Source organism: Thamnophis elegans, chromosome 4 (genome assembly GCF_009769535.1).
Source record: "Thamnophis elegans isolate rThaEle1 chromosome 4, rThaEle1.pri, whole genome shotgun sequence".
In the NCBI taxonomy this organism is placed as follows: domain Eukaryota; kingdom Metazoa; phylum Chordata; class Lepidosauria; order Squamata; family Colubridae; genus Thamnophis; species Thamnophis elegans.
Window position 1 is genome coordinate 132,924,332 of NC_045544.1, and position 18,686 is coordinate 132,943,017.

An 18,686-nucleotide genomic window follows, 5' to 3' on the forward strand; every position below is an offset into this window, starting at 1 on the left:
ACTATCACCGAAGCCACTAATCCAGCCCACACAGGACCATGAGGCTGCCCTGCCCACATCTCCCCGGCCCCCCACCCTTCAGCCAAGCATAGAATTTACAGGTTTTTTTGTTTTTGGAGTATAAGATGCACCAAGATTTTGAAGAGGCAAATTTTAAAAAAACAAAACAGTTTTTGCACTCTGCAGACCTCCCCAAAATGGCCCGTTTTTCACAAAAATGGGCCTGTTTTTTGTCAAAAAAAGCCATGCATAGCCTTTAATAGGCTTCCAGGGCTCCTGGGGGCTGGGGGGGGGGGGCAAAAACGAGCAAAAGATTGCCCATTTTTTGCTCATTTTTGCCATCCCCAGGAGCACTCCATTTTTGCAAAGGAGGCGGGGTTTTGGGAGGCCAAAAATGCTGTATTCAGTGGATAAGATGCACCCAGATTTTCACCCTCTTGAGGGGAAAAAGTGTGTCTTATACTCTGAAAAATCTGGTACCTTTGCATTCCCCACTGGCTGGAACTGGTAGGTAAGGTCAACAATTTTGGCCTGCAGAGACGCTCTGGGGGTGGGGTGTGTGTGAAAAACGAGGTGCATGGATGCCCAAGGAAGCCAAAAAAAATCCAGGCAATTTTAGCCCGTTTTTGACCAAAAAAAAAAAAGGGCTAAAATTTTTGGCCTCCAGAAGATGGAGAGAGAAAGAGACAGGTAGACTTGTTGATTGTAAGCTCCTTGGGGCTGAGAAGAATTGCTGCAGAACTAAGATTCCTGAAGTGGACCACTAGACTCTTAAACAACTGAAGAAAATGATTTAGTAACAAGAAAAGTCAACCCAAAAGAGCAACAAGCAACCCCCAGGAGCAAAACCAATTGAAGTTTTAATTTGTGCATTGTATAATGGTCTGTTAAGTTGGCCACGCCCACCCAGTCACGTGACCACCTAGCCAGCACGCATGCCCCATCCAGCCCCCCCCCCCAACAGCCTGAGTGACCATGAATTGGCCCCCCCGTTTAAAAAGTTTGAGGATCCCTGATGTACACAATTTGGGGTATTGTGGGAGAGACGCTAAGTTACAGGTAATCCTTAACAGTTCATTTAGCGACAGTGGAAAAAGTCCCATCATCGTTTTTTTCATACTTGTGACTGTTGCAGCATCCCTGTGATCAAAATCCAGACGCCTTGCAACTAATTTATGACAGTCGCCGTGTCCTGGGATCGTGTGATCACTTTTAGTGACCTGACAAAGTTAGTGCGGAAGCCAGATTCACTTAACCGCGTTACTTAACTGCAGCGATTTACTTAATTGTGGCAATGAGGTCGTAAAACGAGGCAAGATTCATGTTCTTAACTCGCTTACCAACAGACATTTTGGGCTCAATTGTGATGAGGATTATCTGTACTCAGGGTCATCTTTATGACTGTTAAATTTATATGCCACCCTTCTGGCTATTATAGCAACTCTGGGGGGCTCACACCATAATACAAAAACGATTAAACATTAAATACTAAAGAGCAGGGGGTGTGGATCTTCCCTCTAACCCATCAGCTACTCCCAGCATTGTTAGTTGTGAAGTTGTGTCCGACCCATCGCGACCCCATGGACAATGTTCCTCCAGGCCTTCCTGTCCTCTACCATCCTCTGGAGTCCATTGAAGCTCCCACCTTCTGCTTCGGTGACTCCATCCAGCCACCTCATTCTCTGTCATCCCCTTCTTTTTTTTTTTTTTAATAATTTTTATTAAACATTATTACCTTTAAAAAACAGAAAGAAAAATACAGCAACATAAGAAAGACAAATCATACATAATATAAAGTAAATATACAGCCTTTTGTATCGGCATTCATTAGTTATACTTTTTTTTTTAAGCGTAAAACATACAGATACAAATACAGTTTTAAACATACAACCCCCCCCCCCCCCCCGCGGTGACAGTCATTCACAGCCCAACTTTTTCTTTCCTTCCTCATTGTTAGGTCTCTAAGCCACATCTTCTCACTGCAAAGTTCAGGGATCTATTACAATACCCATGTTAACTTTCCCCATTTTAAGTCCCTGCTGTTCTCCTTGTCGCCCACATATACCATAGGTTCCAGCTAAGATAATGTTCCATTTCTCTTTGTCCCTCAGTCAACCCGTCATTCTGTCCATTTCTGCACATTCATAAATCTTTTTAATTATAGCATCTTCCGACGGTATGGTAGTGGATTTCCAAAATTGTGCATAAGTTATTCTTGCGGCCACAATTATATGTAGGCTCAAATGCCATATTGAACTGCTTATGTTTTCTGGTTTAATGCTTAGTAGAAGGTCGTCTCCTTCTTTTGCCCTCCCATTTTCCCCAGCATTGGGCTCTTCTCCAGGGAATCCTTCCTTCTCATAAGGTGGCCAAAACTCTTTTGAGTTTCCTCTTCAGGATCTGGCCTTCTAAAGAGCAGTCAGGGTGGATCTCCTCTAGGACTGACCGGTTGGATCGCCTTGCAGTCCAAGGGACTCGCAGGAGTCTTCTCCAGCACCAGAGTCCAAAGGCCTCCATTCTTTGGCTCTCAGCCTTCCTTATGGCCCAAACTTCACAGCCATCCATTGCAACTGGGAAAACCAGAGCCTTGACTAGACGCACTTTTGTTGGCAGGGGGATGTCTCTGCTTTTTAGTATGCTGTCTAGATCTGCCATAGCTTTCCTCCCAAGAAGCAAGCAAAGCTGGCTGAGGAACTCTGGGAGTTGAAGTCCACAAGTCTTAAAGTTGCCAAGGTTGGGGACCCCTGGTTTAAACTATACCAAGAAATGCCCATTAACCGGCACTCTTCTCAAGAAACATCCCTGCATATACCATCTTGGGGACGTAAGTTCCTTTATACAGTTAGTTCTAGCCTAGCGACCGAATTACAATGAACCTCTCCAGAGTACAACCTGGTTCTGGAGTCCCAAAAAGCTGTGTGTCCCCCCGCCCAGTCACATGATCACACATTGGGCACTTAGCAATCCGCTCCCATTTATGGACATTTGCGGTGTCTCACAGCCACATGACATTTTTAGCAGTTTTTGCCAATTTAGGTGTTTACTTCCGGTTTCTGGCAAAAAATCGTGGTGCATCAAGTAAAACAGGTCCACTTAACAACTACCACCATGCTGATTAGGGCTTATGTTTTGGGCATGTTGCTATGGCGGGGGTCCAAGGTAAGACTTTTCTCTTGCCATTTCCAATACTCTGCCTTCGCCCCACAGCTTCACAAGTATGGAAATCTGTTCTGACCCCCTCCCTCCGTCCAGTAACGAAAGCCGAGACAAGCGTAAATGGAATGTCCTTTAATAACAAGACCAGAATCTCGGTGGCTGAAAGCCAAGTAAATAAACAGATAAGGACCTTGGCAGCAAGTCCGACAAACCTTGGCAGCAATTCAGCCTGCCAAGTTAGTTTCTCTTCAGTCAAAGCGTTTACTTCTGCAAGAAGGGTGTGGCACTAGCAGTCTTTTTTATAGTCTGGAGAGGGGCCTAATGACCATCAGCTGAGTGTAATTACCTCCTGTAATTACGTAGTTGTTCTTGACGCCGAGTAGCTCTTCGACGGCGTGCATCCCGGAACAACTCACTGTTTGTTTCTGGATCACTGTCCCTTGTCTCCTCCCCACTGATCCAAGGCTCAGGCACCACCTGGTGGCCAACCAGTCTCTCTGCGCCCTGCTCGGAGTCGGAACCCTGTCCAGGGTCCTCCACATCCTCCAGGGCTGACTCATAGGGCCCCTCGCTGTCGGAGTCTGGTGGCAGCTCCAACGGCTCCTGCTAGGCCACAACAGAAATCATTGAATAGACTGTGCACGGGTAGAAGATCTAGAGAGACACTCTGAACTGATGGGGCTATCTGGTGGCTTCTGCTCTTCGCAATTGTATTGACTTGCAAACAACACATAGCTATCTACCTGTCCTTTGTCTCCCCCCCCCCCCGGATCAGGGCACACCTGAGGACCTCATGGCAGTGTGATGGAGGAATGTAATTCATGTTGCTAGTTTCTGGGCAAGATCTCTTTAATGTGCACCTATTTTAAGCTAGTATTTGATATTTTAAACTTTATGTTATATAGTATGCCTTATTTTAATTGGGGATTAACAAATTAACAGAGTTTGGAAGGGACAAATCTAGGTCATCTAGTCCAACCCCACCTCCAAGCAGGAGACCCTACACCATTTCTGACAGATGGCAGTCCAGCCTCTTCTTGAAAGCTTCCACTGATGAAGCTCCCACAACTTCTGAAGGCAACGTCTGTCCCATGGGTTGATTGTTCTCAGTGTCAGAAAGTTTCTCCTTATTTCCACGTTGAATCTCTCCTTGTTCAGTTTCCATCCATTATTCCTTGTCTGGCCTTCGGGAGCCTTGGAAAATAGCTTGCCCCCCCCTCCTCTCTGTGGCAATATTCTCAATAGCAGTATCATGTCTCCCCTGGTCCTTCTCTTCACTGGACTAGCCATGCCCAGTCTCTGCAACATTCATCATGTGTTGTAGCCTCCAGTCCCCTAATCATCTTTCTTGCTCTTTTCTGCACTCGTTCTAGAATCTCAACATCTTTTTTATAGCGTGGTGACCAAAACTGGATGCCGTATTCTAGGTGTGGTCTTAGGTAAAGGTTCCCCTCACACATATGTGCTAGTCATTCCAGACTCTAGGGGGCAGTACTCATCTCCATTTCAAAGCCAAAAAGCCAGCGCTGTCTGAAGATGTCTCCGTGGTCATGTGGCCGGCATAACTAAACGCCGAAGGCGCACGGAACGCTGTTACCTTCCCATCAAAGGTAGTTCCTGTTTTTCCACTTGCATTTACATGCTTTTGAACTGCTAGGTTGGCAGAAGCTGGGACAAGGAATGGGAGCTCACTTGGTTACGCGGTACTAGGGATTCGAACCACCAACCTTTCTGATCGACAAGCTCAGAGTCTTAGCCACTGCATCCCCCTCTAGGTGTGGTCTTACTAAGGTTTTAGTACCTCACTTTATCTTGATTGTATCCCTCTATTAATTGGCTTTTTTGGCTGTTGCCGCACACTGTTGGTTCATATTTAATTGGTTGTTCTATTAAATGCTTCTGGCCCTAATAAACAAACCTCAGAACTAGCCTTAAAGATAGCTGGAAAACCAGTACAAAATGTTTTACAGATGGCACCTGGCACCAACAAGGTTAGCTAAAATTTTAACAAATACCTCCCCAAAATAATGGAAATGTGAATCAATACACGGAACGTATTACTATTTATGGTGGACCTGTGAGGAGGCAAATTTTTTTTGGAAAAGGATCAAAAATTGGCTGGAGGCAATAACACAGGTTAAAATAGAATGGAAACCTGAAGTTTTTTTTTATTAGGAATTATGTCTGTGAAATACAAAAAAGAAATCCAGTATTTAATACTACATATAATTACGGCGGCAAGGATTGCCTTTGCCCAGAAATGGAAAAACAAATTAATCCCAAGCAAAGATGAAATAATAAGAAAGATTATGGACTGTGCCGAAATGGACAAACTAACTAAAGAAATCCAGGGAAAGGAAGAATCAGAATTCTACCAGATATGGGATAAATGGTATAGGTGGGTGGAGGAAAGAAACAAAAATCAATGAAAGAATATAACAAAACTCAAAAATAATAGTTATGAGTAAAATAAGAGGGTTAAGAGGGTTAAGAATGGTGAAATCCAAATGAAATACAATAGAAGGGGAAATAATATAAGGTGAGCGGTATCGATTGATGATTCCTATTATAAAAAACAGGAAGTTCCTGTTCGTATTGTATTGTATAAATGTGGTGTACGTCTAACTTTTGTGTGTGTGTATTTTACATGTTTGTTAATAAAAATCTTTATAAAAAAAAAGATAGCTGTGTATATGTCCTCCTTGTCTCCCAGCTGGGTAGGTCTTGAGGGCCCTAATGTGCGCACACATATTGTATTGTATTGTATTGTATTGTATTGTATTGTATTGTATTGTATTGTATTGTATTGTATTGTATTGTATTGTATTGTATTGTATTATTTGTATGCCACCCTTCTCCGGGAGGACTCAGGGCGGCGAACAATTCAAGGGGGAAAAAGGGGAACATAAAAACACAAAATACAAATAATAAAAGTAGACAACAGTCGCACAACCATACATGTCGAGAGGGGAGGGAACTCATCACCCCCAGGCCTGCCGGCAAAGCCAGGTTTTGGCGGCTTTTCGGAAGGCCTGGAGAGAGGTGAGGGTCCGAATCCCTGCGGGGAGTTCATTCCAGAGGGCCGGAGCTGCCACAGAGAAGGCCCTCCCCCGGGTAATAGCCAGGTGGCATTGGCTGGTAGATGGCACCCGGAGGAGGCCAACCCTGTGAGATCTAATGGGTCTGTGGGAGGTAATTGGCAGCAGGCGGTCTCTCAAGTACCCAGATCCAATACCATGAAGGGCTTTATAAGTTACGACTAGCATCTTGAAGCGTATCCGGAGACTGATCGGTAACCAGTGCAGCTCGCGGAGGATAGGTGTAATGTGGGTGTACCGAGGTGCACCCACAATCGCTCACGCGGCTGCGTTCTGGACGAGTTGAAGTCTCCGAATACTCTTCAAGGGCTGCCCCATGTAGAGCGCATTGCAGTAGTCCAGTCTTGAGGTCACAAGGGTGTGAGTGACTGTTGCGAGCGCCTCCCGGTCCAGGTAGGGACGCAACTGTGTACACATGCCAGTTGCTGTGGTGAGTAACAAGTGTTTGGCATGTTTCTTCGCCCAATTCTTGTTTCTATGCAATCATCAGTGCCTGAACATGCATGCAAAGGGAGGCACCTGTGAACAGCGGTGGTGGGAAGCATTTTGTGTGGCTCCAAAACATTTTCCGAGCTGCTTAAGGCTTTTGCAGAAGAAACTTTCCTGCCAGGCTGAAGAAATTAGTTTCCAAAGCAATTGTCTTGCATGGCGTGATTTATGCACAATTTGTACATAGCCAAGGGAAGCAGGGAGCAGTTTTTGCATGAGAAACACAGCCATTCCCCCTCGCCAAATTTAATCCCCCTCCTCCTGCCTTCCTTCCCCCCCTCCTTCCCCCTTCTCCTTCCCTCTCCTTGATGCCTAGTTGAATTCCAGCCTGAATTTCTACTTCAAAATAACTGTAATTATCTCTAATTGCCATGATTATTTCAGGTTTTTTAGTATGCAAAGGGAGCAGAAATTGGTGTGGGCTCTTTATCCACATGGGTGCCAGAAATATGCAGCTAAAATGCTCAGATTGAGACTTGTGTGTGTGTGTGTGTGTTTGAGAGTGGGAGACGCTTATAAAATCTGCCAATGCAGCCAACTGATGTTGAACAGTTAGGAAAAAAAACTCTTGATAAGATAGGAAAACAGGTGTACAGGAAGTCCTCAACGTACGACCACAATTGAGCCCAAGATTTCTGTCGCTAAGTGTGAAATCGGTTATGTCGGTTTTGCCCCATTTTACGACATTTTCTCGCCACATTTCTTAAGGGAATCCCTGCAGTTCTTAAGTTCGTACCACGGCTGTTAAGTGAATCGGGTTTCTCCATCGACTTTGCTTGTTCAGGAGGTCGCAAAAGGGGATCGCACGACATGGCAAGTAGCATCGAGTCGGTTGCCAAGCCTCTGAATCTTGAACACGTGACCCTGGGGATGCTGTAAGACGAGAGAAGGATGACTCTGGTGGTATGGAGATGTCCAGAGAGCAGCACCTTCCACTGTGGCATAGACTGCCTACCAAGTAGAAGTCAGTGGCTGGCGACCTCGCGGGCATCCAAAACAGAGATGGCAAGACACCATCAACAAAGATATGCAAGCTGCAGGCTTGTGCTCCAGAGCTGCAGTTGACCATGCAAAATGGCATTCAATGATCTTTACCGGGCTCTTTACCTGCAGGAATCGAAGAGGAAGTCTCCTGCACATGCTCCACCCCCCCCCCACAATGCATGCAGGGCAGAGACCCTAAAACCAGCTGGCTGACGGGAGGTGCGTGCGCATACACGATGGAATGGAGCTGAGACAACGGCTGGTGTGCCCGCAGATAGGGCTCCGGGTGCCACCTGTTTGCCATCACGGACCCATATGATTCCTACTCCCCAGCACTTCCGTCAGAATCTGCATTCTTCCACCTTGTATCCCCAGGGAAGGCTTGGTTTGTCAGAAGGTTGCAAAAGGGTGTTGGAAATAACATCCATCTGGGTTCAGTTCCAAATGGGGAAAAAGATACTGGAAACATGGCGGCTGTTTGGAAAGATGGTTTTAATGGTGGACAGGACCACATGATTTGAGGACCGCATGATGAGAGAGAGAGAGAGGGAGGGAGGGAGGGAGGGAGGGAGGGAGAGATTGATTTTTATACCAGTGGTATACTACCGGTTCTGTGGGCGTGGCTTGGTGGGCATGGCAGGGTAAGGATACTGCAAAATCCCTATTCCCACTCCACTCCAGGGTAAGGATACTGCAAAATCCCTATTCCCACTCCACTCCAGGGGAAGGATACTGCAAAATCCCTATTCCCACTCTACTCCAGGGGAAGGATACTGCAAAATCCCTATTCCCACTCCACTCCAGGGTAAGGATATGCAAAATCCCTATTCCCACCCCACTCCAGGGGAAGGATACTGCAAAATCCCCATTCCCACTCCACTCCAGGGGAAGGATATGCAAAATCCCTATTCCCACCCCACTCCAGGGGAAGGATACTGCAAAAGCCCTATTCCCACTACACTCAGGGGTCAGCCAGAGGTGGTATTTCTCCAAACTACTCAAAATTTCCGCTATCTGTTCTCCAGAACCTGTCAGAACCTGCTGAATTTCACCCCTGATTTATACCTTCTGTTGGGCTTGGAATTTGAGCTTGTATTCTGATTGGTTGTTCAGACTCCCATGGGGCCATGCAGGGGCAACCCTGTAGGCTGTCCTGAGTCCCAAGCTTGGTTGACTCTTGCGGGGTGATGATGTAATGAAAAGGCTTTGGGATTCCTATTATGGCTCTGCCTGAAGGAGGTAGATCTTTGTTATGTACAGTTAGACTGGCTCAGGCCTTAACGGCCGATTGACAAAGGTGTGGGAGGGGGGAGCTGAGTTTCTGCCTCCCTTTTAAGGGGAAATATTCTGTCCTTTTAATGTCTCCTAAAATATCTCATTTTTCTAGGAGAGAAGTGGGCACTTATTTCCTACAGTGGGATCTCATGACCCCAAGGCACTGCAACCATCCTAAATATGACCAAGTGACCACGGGAATATTGAAAGGGTCGTAACTGTGAAAACCAATAATAACTCACTTTTTTCAGTGCAGTTACAACTTCGAATGGTCACTACGGAATATGAACTGCTGTGTCATAGACTACCACTATGTCAGTGACGGCAAACCTTTTTCACCTCGGCTGCCAAAAGCATGCATGCCCACCCCCCCGTAATTTAATGCCCTCCCCACACCGTGCCTCTTGCGCATACGTGTGTGACCCCCCCTGCTGCCCCAGCCATGCGCACACAGCTTTTCTTGGAGCCTGGGGAGGGCGAAAATGGCCTGTTTTCTGACTTCCGATGGGCCTGGTAGTTTTTATTGCCCTACGCAGGGTCCAGAGGCTTTGTAGGAGCCAGGGGAGGGCGAAAAACGGCACAACACGCAAACCGGAAGTTTTTGGAATGGTGAAAAACGGCTGAAAATCGAGACCGTAAATCTTGCGGGCCCTCAGAAATGGCTCCGCGTGGCGCCTGTGGCACGCGTGCCATAGGTTTCCCATCATCACAGCCCTATGTCATATACATTTAAATGTGGAAATCTACAATATACCTATCTCCTTTTGGGAAATAAGAGGCAACATTGCAAATTTCAATCTGAATTCCAGCGTTTGGCTCCATTCTACATCTGTTTGGCCCTAAAGTTGGTCTTTTCCCCATTAAATCCTTTATCATTATCACCTCCTAAAGAGCTCCTTACATTACCCCACCCCCAACAAATTAGACACAGACATTAGACAATAAGCCTTAATGCTAGAGCAGGCAAAATGCCACACACATTTAAAACCGATTTGCAACTATTTATTTGCCTAAGAGCTTCAATTTTGCCTCCACAATATACTATTAGGGATCTCTCTCTCTCTCTTTTGCTTAAAGTAAACACCGTCTTCTTCTTCTTAGATGTGATATTTCAGCTGGGTAGACTTTTAATGCTGCAGCGAAATGAAGTGTTTTTCTATTCATCTTTCCTAATGTTGGAACTAACGTCCTTCTGGGTTCGGTTCCAAGTGGGGAAAAAGACACCGGATTCATGGAAGTTGCTTCGAAAGAAGTTTTATTGATGATGGACAGGACCAGATGGTTTGAGGTCCTGGAAGAGATGCTGAGAATGCCCTGGTTTTATGCCCTCTCTGGGCTTTTGAATTTGAGCTTGTATTCTGATTGGTTGTCAGACTCCCATAGGGCCATGCAGGGACAATTCTGTAGGCTGTCCTGAGTCCCAAGCTTGGTTGACTCTTGCTGGGTGATGATGTAATGAAAGGGCTTTGGGATTCCTACTATGGCTCTGCCTGAAGGAGGTAGATCTTTGTTATGTAGAATAGACTGGCTCAGGCCTTAATGGCCCATTGACAAAGGTATGTGTTAAGGAGGCTGAGTTTCTGCCTCCTTTTTAGGAAAAACATTCTGCCCTCTTAATATTTCCTAAAATATTTCATTTTCCTACAAGAGGGGTGAGTGCTAACTTCCCACACTAACTCTAATTGAGAAGAGCTTAAGAAGAATTTATATATGCCTCGAATTGTTTCCCCTGTGTTTTCAAATAGGGCCACAGCAGTGGTGGGTACGGGCGTACCGGTGCCTGCCTCGAGCACCGGCTACTGTTCCAGTATAGTGCTCCGGAGGGCCCGCCCGAGCGCCTTACCTGTATTTGAGCTCTTCGGCGCTTCCGTGCACACGCATGGAACGTACAGCGCCTGCGTGACTCTCTGTTGAGCAGCTGGAGTGTCGCGGAGGCATCGCAGAGTGTCGCAGGAGATAAGGATGCATGCGCGCGCTGCACACGTGCATGTGGGGGACGCTGGGCCCCGTTGCACCATACCGGTTGCAGCGGGATCCGGAACCCACCACTGGGCCACAGTCACACTATAATTTTCCTCCTCCTCTGTACAGGTAGCCATCAACTTATGACCACAATTCAGCCCCGCATTTCTGTTGCTAAGCAAGATAATTGAGATTATTGGTCCTATTTTATGACCTTTCTTGCCACAGCTGTGAAGTGAAGTTTTTAAGTTAGTAACACTGTGGTTAAGCGAATCTGGCTTCCCCATTGACTTTGCTTGTCAGAAGGTCACAAAAGTGGATCACGTGATCTCAGGATACTGCAAACGTCACAAATCGTGACCCGACAAAAGCGCGAACGTCATAAGCGCGCCGACAAAACCGCGGTGCTAAAACCGCGATGTCAAAAGCGCGTCGACAACAGCGCGACGACAACAGCGTGCCGACAGAAGTGCGATTTAAGTTAAGTTAAGGTTTAGGTTTAGGTTTAGGGTTAGGGTTAGGGTTAGGTTTAGGGTTAGGGTTAGGGTTAGGTTAAGGGTTAGGGTTAGGGTTAGGGTTAGGGTTAGGGTTAGGTTTAGGGTTAGGTTTAGGGTTAGGTTTAGGGTTAGGTTTAGGGTTAGGTTTAGGGTTAGGTTTAGGGTTAGGTTTAGGGTTAGGGTTAGGTTTAGGGTTAGGTTACAGCACGCTTCTGTCGGCACGCTGTTGTCGGCGCGCTTCCGGGCTCATTCGTCGCTCATTCGGCGCGTGGTTTTGTCGGCACGGTTTTGTCACCACGGTTTAGTCAGGCGCGCTTTTGTCATTCGCGCATTTGTGGTGGAACCGTCACAAATATTCTACCCTACCCTACCTTTGTATTGTATTGTATTCCATTGTATTGTGTTCAATTCCATTGTATTGTATTGTATTCCATTGTATTGTATTGTGTTCCATTCCATTGTATTGTATTGTATTCCATTGTATTGTATTGTATTCCATTCCATTCCATTCCATTCTACTCCGCCCAGTGGTGGGATTCAGCCAGTTCGCACCTATTCGGAAGAACCGGTTGTTAACTTTCTAAGCAGTTCGGAGAACTGGTTGTTGGAAGAAATCTTTTTTTCCCCCCCACTTTACAGGGCTAATCCTGTAAGGAAGGCAGGAAGGAAACATTTTGGTGTTGTTTCTAGCCTCATCTTTATTGCCCTGTTTACAGAAACTGCCTGTCCGGTTAACCCTTATTACATTCTAACAGCTAAGGCGAAGCGCCCATCGATGTGAGTGACCTTGAGTTGGCCACGCCCACACGATCACATGACCACCAAGCCACGCCTACCCAGCTCATCATTAGGGCAGAGAACTGGTTGGTAAATTATTTGAATCCCACCACTGACTCCGCCCCACCCCACCCCATTCCATTTTAATCTTCTTGCTAGTGTTGAAAGAAATGTCCTTCTGGGTTCAGTTCCAAGTGGGGGAAAAGATACTGGAAACATGGAGGCTGCTTGGAAAGATGGTTTGATGATAGAACAGGAACCCATGGCTTGAGTTCCTGAACAGAAAAGGGGGAATCAAATGCTTCCAGATATTGGGTGAAGAAGACAGAGAGACTGAGATGCTGAAAGTCCCTGGTTTTATGCCCTTTCTGGGCTTTGATCTTGATCTTGTATTCTGATTGGTTGTCAGACTCCCATGGGGCCATGCAGGGACAACTCTCTAGGCTGTGCTTTGAGTCCAGGTTTGGTTGAGTTCCCAGATGCCATGTGGCGAGTTGGGTAAATGGCTAATACTATCATGCATTATTCCCATCACCCTGGAGCTGAAGGGGGGGATCTTTGTTATGTAGAATAGACTGGCTCAGGCCCTTTGGTGGCCCATTGATAATGGTGGGGGCTATTAAGAGTGAGTCTGTTTCCTGCCTGTTTCCATTTCTTTTCCAGGGAAACATAATATTCTGCCTTTTCAATATTCCCCAAGATATTTCATTTTTCTAGGAGAGGGGTGGGTTTTAACTTCCTATACTAGGGCTGAGAGAGAGGGGCTGGCCCAAGGTCACCCAGCTTGGCTTTGTGTCGTCCAGTTTCTAGCCAGAAGCATTAATCACTACACCTAACTGGTTGTCTTGTAAACAAACCACAATAACAACATCTACACACCGCAGAGGGTAATTACATCCTTATTGCTGTTTCACCATCCACTGGAAAGCTATTTTCCTAACGTTGAGCTGAAACCTGTTTTCTTACAGAATTCCACTCATTGTCCTCTGGGGGAAAAGAGAACAGATTAGCTCTGTTTTCTGTTCCTTGACCTGTCAAATACTTGATACAGCATTTCAGCTAAGAATGCCTTCTGAATGGATTGAGGGCTTTCCCAAAGGAGGATTCACCTTTAACTTCCCTGAACATTTTCATCCTTATCCGTGAACAAAATGGGCTTGTGGTACAGATGCAGAGATGTCAGAATGGGAAGTGTTCGCTATGTCAGCAGGCGTAGAATGAAGCGGAACATGATGGAGAACAGTAGCATGATAATCAATTCCTTAGTCTTTAAAGCAGTGGTTCCCAAACTTGGCAACTTTAAGACTTGTGGATTTCAACTCCCAGAATTCTCCAGCCAGAGAATTAATTATCAGCCACTGGCCTCTACAGCCATCTTGGTATGTGCTGCTAGATGTAACTTTGGCATTTTCTAAAGCTCAAGTCACATCTCATATGGCATCCTTATGGAATGCTAGACTGCTATCAAAATATGTATTGTCAGAATAGATCAGGAAGGGAACTTGGAGGTCTTCTAGTCCAACCCCAAGCAGGAGATCCTGTACCAGCAGCAGATCACTACCTATAGGGGGCGCGCCACAGCGGGACCCGGAAGTGGCTTCAACCATAGAGTTCCGTCTGCGGCGGCCTCCAATACACTCCATCCTGGCTTTTATCCGGAAGCTAGGCCTGGGCGTCCCTTCTCGGCCTAGTTGCCCTAGCAACTGGCAGACGAACTGGAAAAAATGGCGGCTGAGGCCTGCATGGCTGGAGGAGACTCAGCTGCAGCAGAACCCAACCCGGCCTGGATCGAATCCGGGCTCTGCTTGCAACGCTACCTGGCGCGGCTGAAGGCTCTGAGGCTCGCCCCCGACCCCAGCCAGGCCCCGGGAGGGGAGAACGCCAGCCGCCGCCGCCCCGAGCTCCACCTGCTCTTCGACGAGCTCATGTCCGAGACATGCGGCCCGGGAGGAGCGGCGCCGTGGGGACCGAAGCCGGAGGTGAGTAGCCGGAGAAGGCCGAGGAGTGGCGGGGGAGCTTGATGGGGTGGAGGAAATAGACTCCAAGCAAGGGTGGGTCCCCAGGATCAGGGGTCTTCAACCGTGGCCCCTTTAAGACTTGTGGACTTCAACTCCCAGAATTCCTCAGCTAGCAAAACTGACTGAGGAATTCTGGGAGTTGAAGTCCACAAGTCTTAAAGGGGCCATGGTTGGAGAACCCTGCCCAGGATCATCCACAGGCAGGGCCAGATTGACTCACTTTTTTCCATTATGTAATATTCTTTTTTAGTTCTATTTCCCCCCATTTTTAACCTCACAGCAACAAATCTATAAGATAAGTTAGTTTGAGAGACTTATGACCATAACGGAGCCCAAAATTTCTGTTGCTAGGCCAGACAGTTAATTGAGTCACTGCAGTTCAGTGAGTAACATGGTTGTTAAGTGAATCTGGCTTCCCCATTGACTTTGCTTGTTAGAAGGTCGCAAAAAGGAATCACATGACCCCCCGGGACACTAAAACCGTCATAAATATGAGTCAGTTGCCAAGCCTCTTAATTTTGATCATGTGACTACAGGGATGCTGCAAAGGTCATAACTGAAAAACAGTCATAAGTCTCTTTTTTCAGTGCTGTTGTAACTTTGGTCACTAAATGAACTTGTAAGTCGACGGCTACCTACAGTATTCTTTTTTTTTTTTTACCAATTTCAACCTCGCAACAACAAAGCTATAAGATAGGTTGGATTGAAAGTCCTCGACTTATGACCATAATTGTGCCTAAATTTCTATGTTATGCAAGACAATTGTTGGTTTTGCTCCATTTTATGACCTTTCTTGGCACAGTTGTCAAGTGAATCACTGCACTTGTTAAGTTAGTAACACGGTTGTTAAGTGAATCTGGCTTCCCCATTGACTTTGCTTGCCAGAATGTCGCAAAAAAGGATCATATCACCCCAGGACAATGCAACCGTCATAAATATAAGCCAGCTGCCAAGCGTCTTAATTTTGATCATGTGATCATGGGAGATGCTGAAATGGTAATAATAGTAAAAAATGGTCATGAGTCACTTTTTTCAGTGCAGTTATAATTTTGAACAGTAACTAAATGAACTGTTATAAGTTGAGGATTACCTGTATTGTCAATTCAATTTCATCTCTGTGTCTTTCAGGATATTAAGAGTAACTAATACAACACTTTTTTGTCTTCTTTTATATGACAGGACATTTGTGAACTAATTGTCCAAGCTTGTAAACTAGTCCAGCTTAATCAAGAACATCTTGTCAATAAAGTGTGCCAATTAATTCACCAGCTGCTCAACAGATTCCAGGTGAGAAAACTGATTTTTTTTGCCATATTCTGGTGGAGCATCTAATTTTAAGTCAGCTACTGTTTCAACTATACTGACCATGGGGACTTCATGGCAAAGATACTGGAGTGGGTTGCTATTTTCTTCTCCATTGGATCACTTTTTCTCAAATTTTGGCAAATAGATGGGGAAGAAATGGAGGTAGTGACAGATTTTATTTTCCTGGACTCGAAGATCACCGCAGATGGGGACTGCAGCCAAGAAATTAAAAGATTCTTGCTCCTGGGGAGGAAAGCTATGGCAAATCTAGACAGCATACTAAAAAGCAGAGACCTCACCCTGCCAACAAAAGTGTGTCTAGTCAAGGCTCTGGTTTTCCCAGTTGCAATGGATGGCTGTGAAAGTTGGACCGTAAGAAAGGCTGAGCACCAAAGAATGGAGGCCTTTGAACTCTGGTGCTGGAGAAGACTCCTGCGAGTCCCCTGGTCTGCAAGGTGATCCAACTGGTCAGTCCTAGAGGAGATCAATCGTGACTGCTCTTTAGAAGGCCAGATCCTGACGATGAAACTTAAATCCTTTGGCCACCTCATGAGAAGGAAGGACTCACTGGAGAAGAGCCCAATACTGGGAACAATTTAGGGCAAAAGAAGAAGGGGACGGCAGAGAATGGGGAGGCTGGATGGAGTCACCGAAGCAGAAGGCGTGAGCTTAAATGGACTCCAGAGGATGGTAGAGGACAGGAAGGCCTGGAGGAGTGTTGTCCATGGGGTCGCAATGGGTCGGACACGATTTGGCAACTAACAACAGCATTGTTTCAAATTCTCATAATTGTTTTCATTGACTTGCTAGTATATTTAGTCATCTTGTTTACATTATAAAGGAAGAATCATTTTCTGCCATTAGAAAAATGATACAGTTACTATAAATGTAGCACACTTTTTGTCTCTTCTCCGTATGCAGATGAGACAGCTAGTGGATTTATTAGCGGTTACTTTCTTCGGCTTCTGAATGCCATTTTTGAAAGACAGGAGACAATGGTTGATGAAACTGATTTACTGCTTGGCTTAATAAGTATCATCCTGAATTCCCCAATTCAAGATTATGCTAATTTCATTTTTCTTTCTGCAATTGCAGGTTGCACTTGATGAAGAGAGCCTGAATTATCTGATGCCTTATTTCATCTCTGCTCTGAGAAAATGCAGCACCTGGACGCATGTTGAAATTCTGCAAGCCTTGGCGGCTTCTGTCTACAACAATGGACACAAGTGCCAAAAGGTGGATTGAAACATAATTTTGAACCTCTTGCTTGGGAACTTTTTCTATTTGCCTAGTGCAGTGTTTTTCAACCTTGGCAACTTGAAGATGTCTGGACTTCAACTCCCAGAATTCCCCAGCCAGCGAATTCTGGGAGTTGAAGTCCAGACATCTTCAAGTTGCCAAGGTTGAAAAACACTGGCCTAGTGCAGAGGAATTCTGGGCAGAGGAGTTAGAGCTGGGGTCCCGATCCTTGGCAACTTTAAGAGTTGTGGCCTTCAGCACCCAGAATTCTACAGAGGAGAATTCTGGGCAGAGGTGTTAGAGCAGGGGTCTCCAAACTTGGCAACTTTAAGACTTGTGGACAGAGTTGAAGTCTTAAAAGTTGCCAAGTTTGAAGACCTCTGAGTTAGAGGTTAGAAGGAAATGTCAATACTTGTGGCTGAGAATTGCCATCTGAGTAGTAGAACCAAAAACAAATAAGGTTCATAATTCAGTCCATCCCTTTGGATCCCTATGGATCTTTAGAATTTAGAATAACAGAGTTGGAAAGGACCTTGGAGGTCTTCTAGTCCAACCCCCTGCTTAGGCAGGAAACCCTACATCACTTCAGACAAATGGCTATCCAACATCTTCTTAAAGACTTCCAGTGTTGGGGCATTCACAACTTCTGGAGGCAACTTCTGTTCCACTGATTAATTGTTCTAACTGTCAGGGAATTTATCCTCAGTTCTAAGTTGCTTCTCTCCTTGATTAGTTTCCACCCATTGCTTCTTGTTCTACCCTCAGGTGCCTTGGAGAATAGTTTGACTCCCTCTTCTTTGTGGCAACCCCTGAGATATTGGAAGACTGCTATCATGTCTCCCCTAGTCCTTCTTTTCATTCAACTAGACATACCCAGTTCCTGCAACTGTTCTTCATATGTTTTAGCCTCCAGTCCCTTAATCTTCTTTGTTGCTCTTCTCTGCACTCTATCTTACCAATAGCTCCAAAGCAGAAGGGCTAATCAAACTTTTTAGTTCCTGGCACAGATAGTCCTTGACTTACAACGGTTTATTTAGTGACTGTGCAAAGTAACAATGACACTGAAAAAAGTGAGGCCACACTTGGAATACGGCATTCAGTTTTGGTCGCCACGATGTAGAAAAGATGTGGAGACTCTAGAAAGAGTGCAGAGAAGAGCAACAAAGAAGATTAGGGGACTGGAGACTAAAACATATGAAGAACGGTTGCAGGAACTGGGTATGTCTAGTTTAATGAAAAGAAGGACTAGGAGAGACATGATAGCAGTGTTCCAATATCTCAGGGACTGCCACAAAGAAGAGGGAGTCAAACAATTCTCCAAAGCACCTGAGTGTAGAAGAAGAAGAAGCAATGGGTGGAAACTAATCAAGGAGAAAAGCAACTTAGAACTGAGGAGAAATTTCCTGACAGTCAGAACAATCATCAGTGGAACAGAAGTTGCCTCCAGAAGTTGTGAATGCCCCAACACTGGAAGTCTTTAAGATGTTGGATAGCCATTTGTCTGAAACGGTATAGGGTTTCCTGCCTAAGCAGGGGGTTGGACTAGAAGACCTCCAAGGTCCCTTCCAACTTTGCTATTAAAAAAAAAAATTACCTCTTTTCATACTGCCGGTGTTGGGATGCCCCGACTCCCACCAGCCAGCTAGTCTTCGGGTCTCTGCTGCGCATGTTCGCATATCTGCACATGCGCACATTTGCACCTGTGTTCACCATCACTAGTATAGGATGTTTGGCGGCTAAGTGAAGAAGATAATTTCCTATCTCATGTTAACCCAGAATTATTCCTGCTATCTGATGATGGGGAAAACAATGAGATGTCCTGAATGACATTTTCAGCTTTTGCCTCTTTTTTTTTTTTAATTGTAGCCTGTGGTTCACCCAGGCTG

At 45.7% G+C, this 18,686-nt stretch overlaps 1 protein-coding gene across 2 annotated transcripts in view; it reads left to right on the forward strand.

Annotated features, from left to right (window-relative positions):
* The first annotated feature begins 13,928 nt into the window (after window positions 1-13,928).
* HEATR6 (HEAT repeat containing 6) overlaps window positions 13,929-18,686 on the forward strand; it is a 52,079-nt gene continuing 47,321 nt past the window's right edge. The window contains exons 1-3 of one of the 2 annotated variants that reach the window (XM_032216265.1): window positions 13,929-14,217; window positions 15,436-15,543; window positions 16,657-16,797. In XM_032216265.1, coding sequence (XP_032072156.1) covers window positions 13,963-14,217; window positions 15,436-15,543; window positions 16,657-16,797 — 504 coding nt within the window. In that variant the 5' untranslated portion in view covers window positions 13,929-13,962. Of the gene's footprint in view, window positions 14,218-15,435; window positions 15,544-16,656; window positions 16,798-18,686 lie in introns of those variants that run through there. The other variant, XM_032216266.1, reaches the window with a different exon arrangement.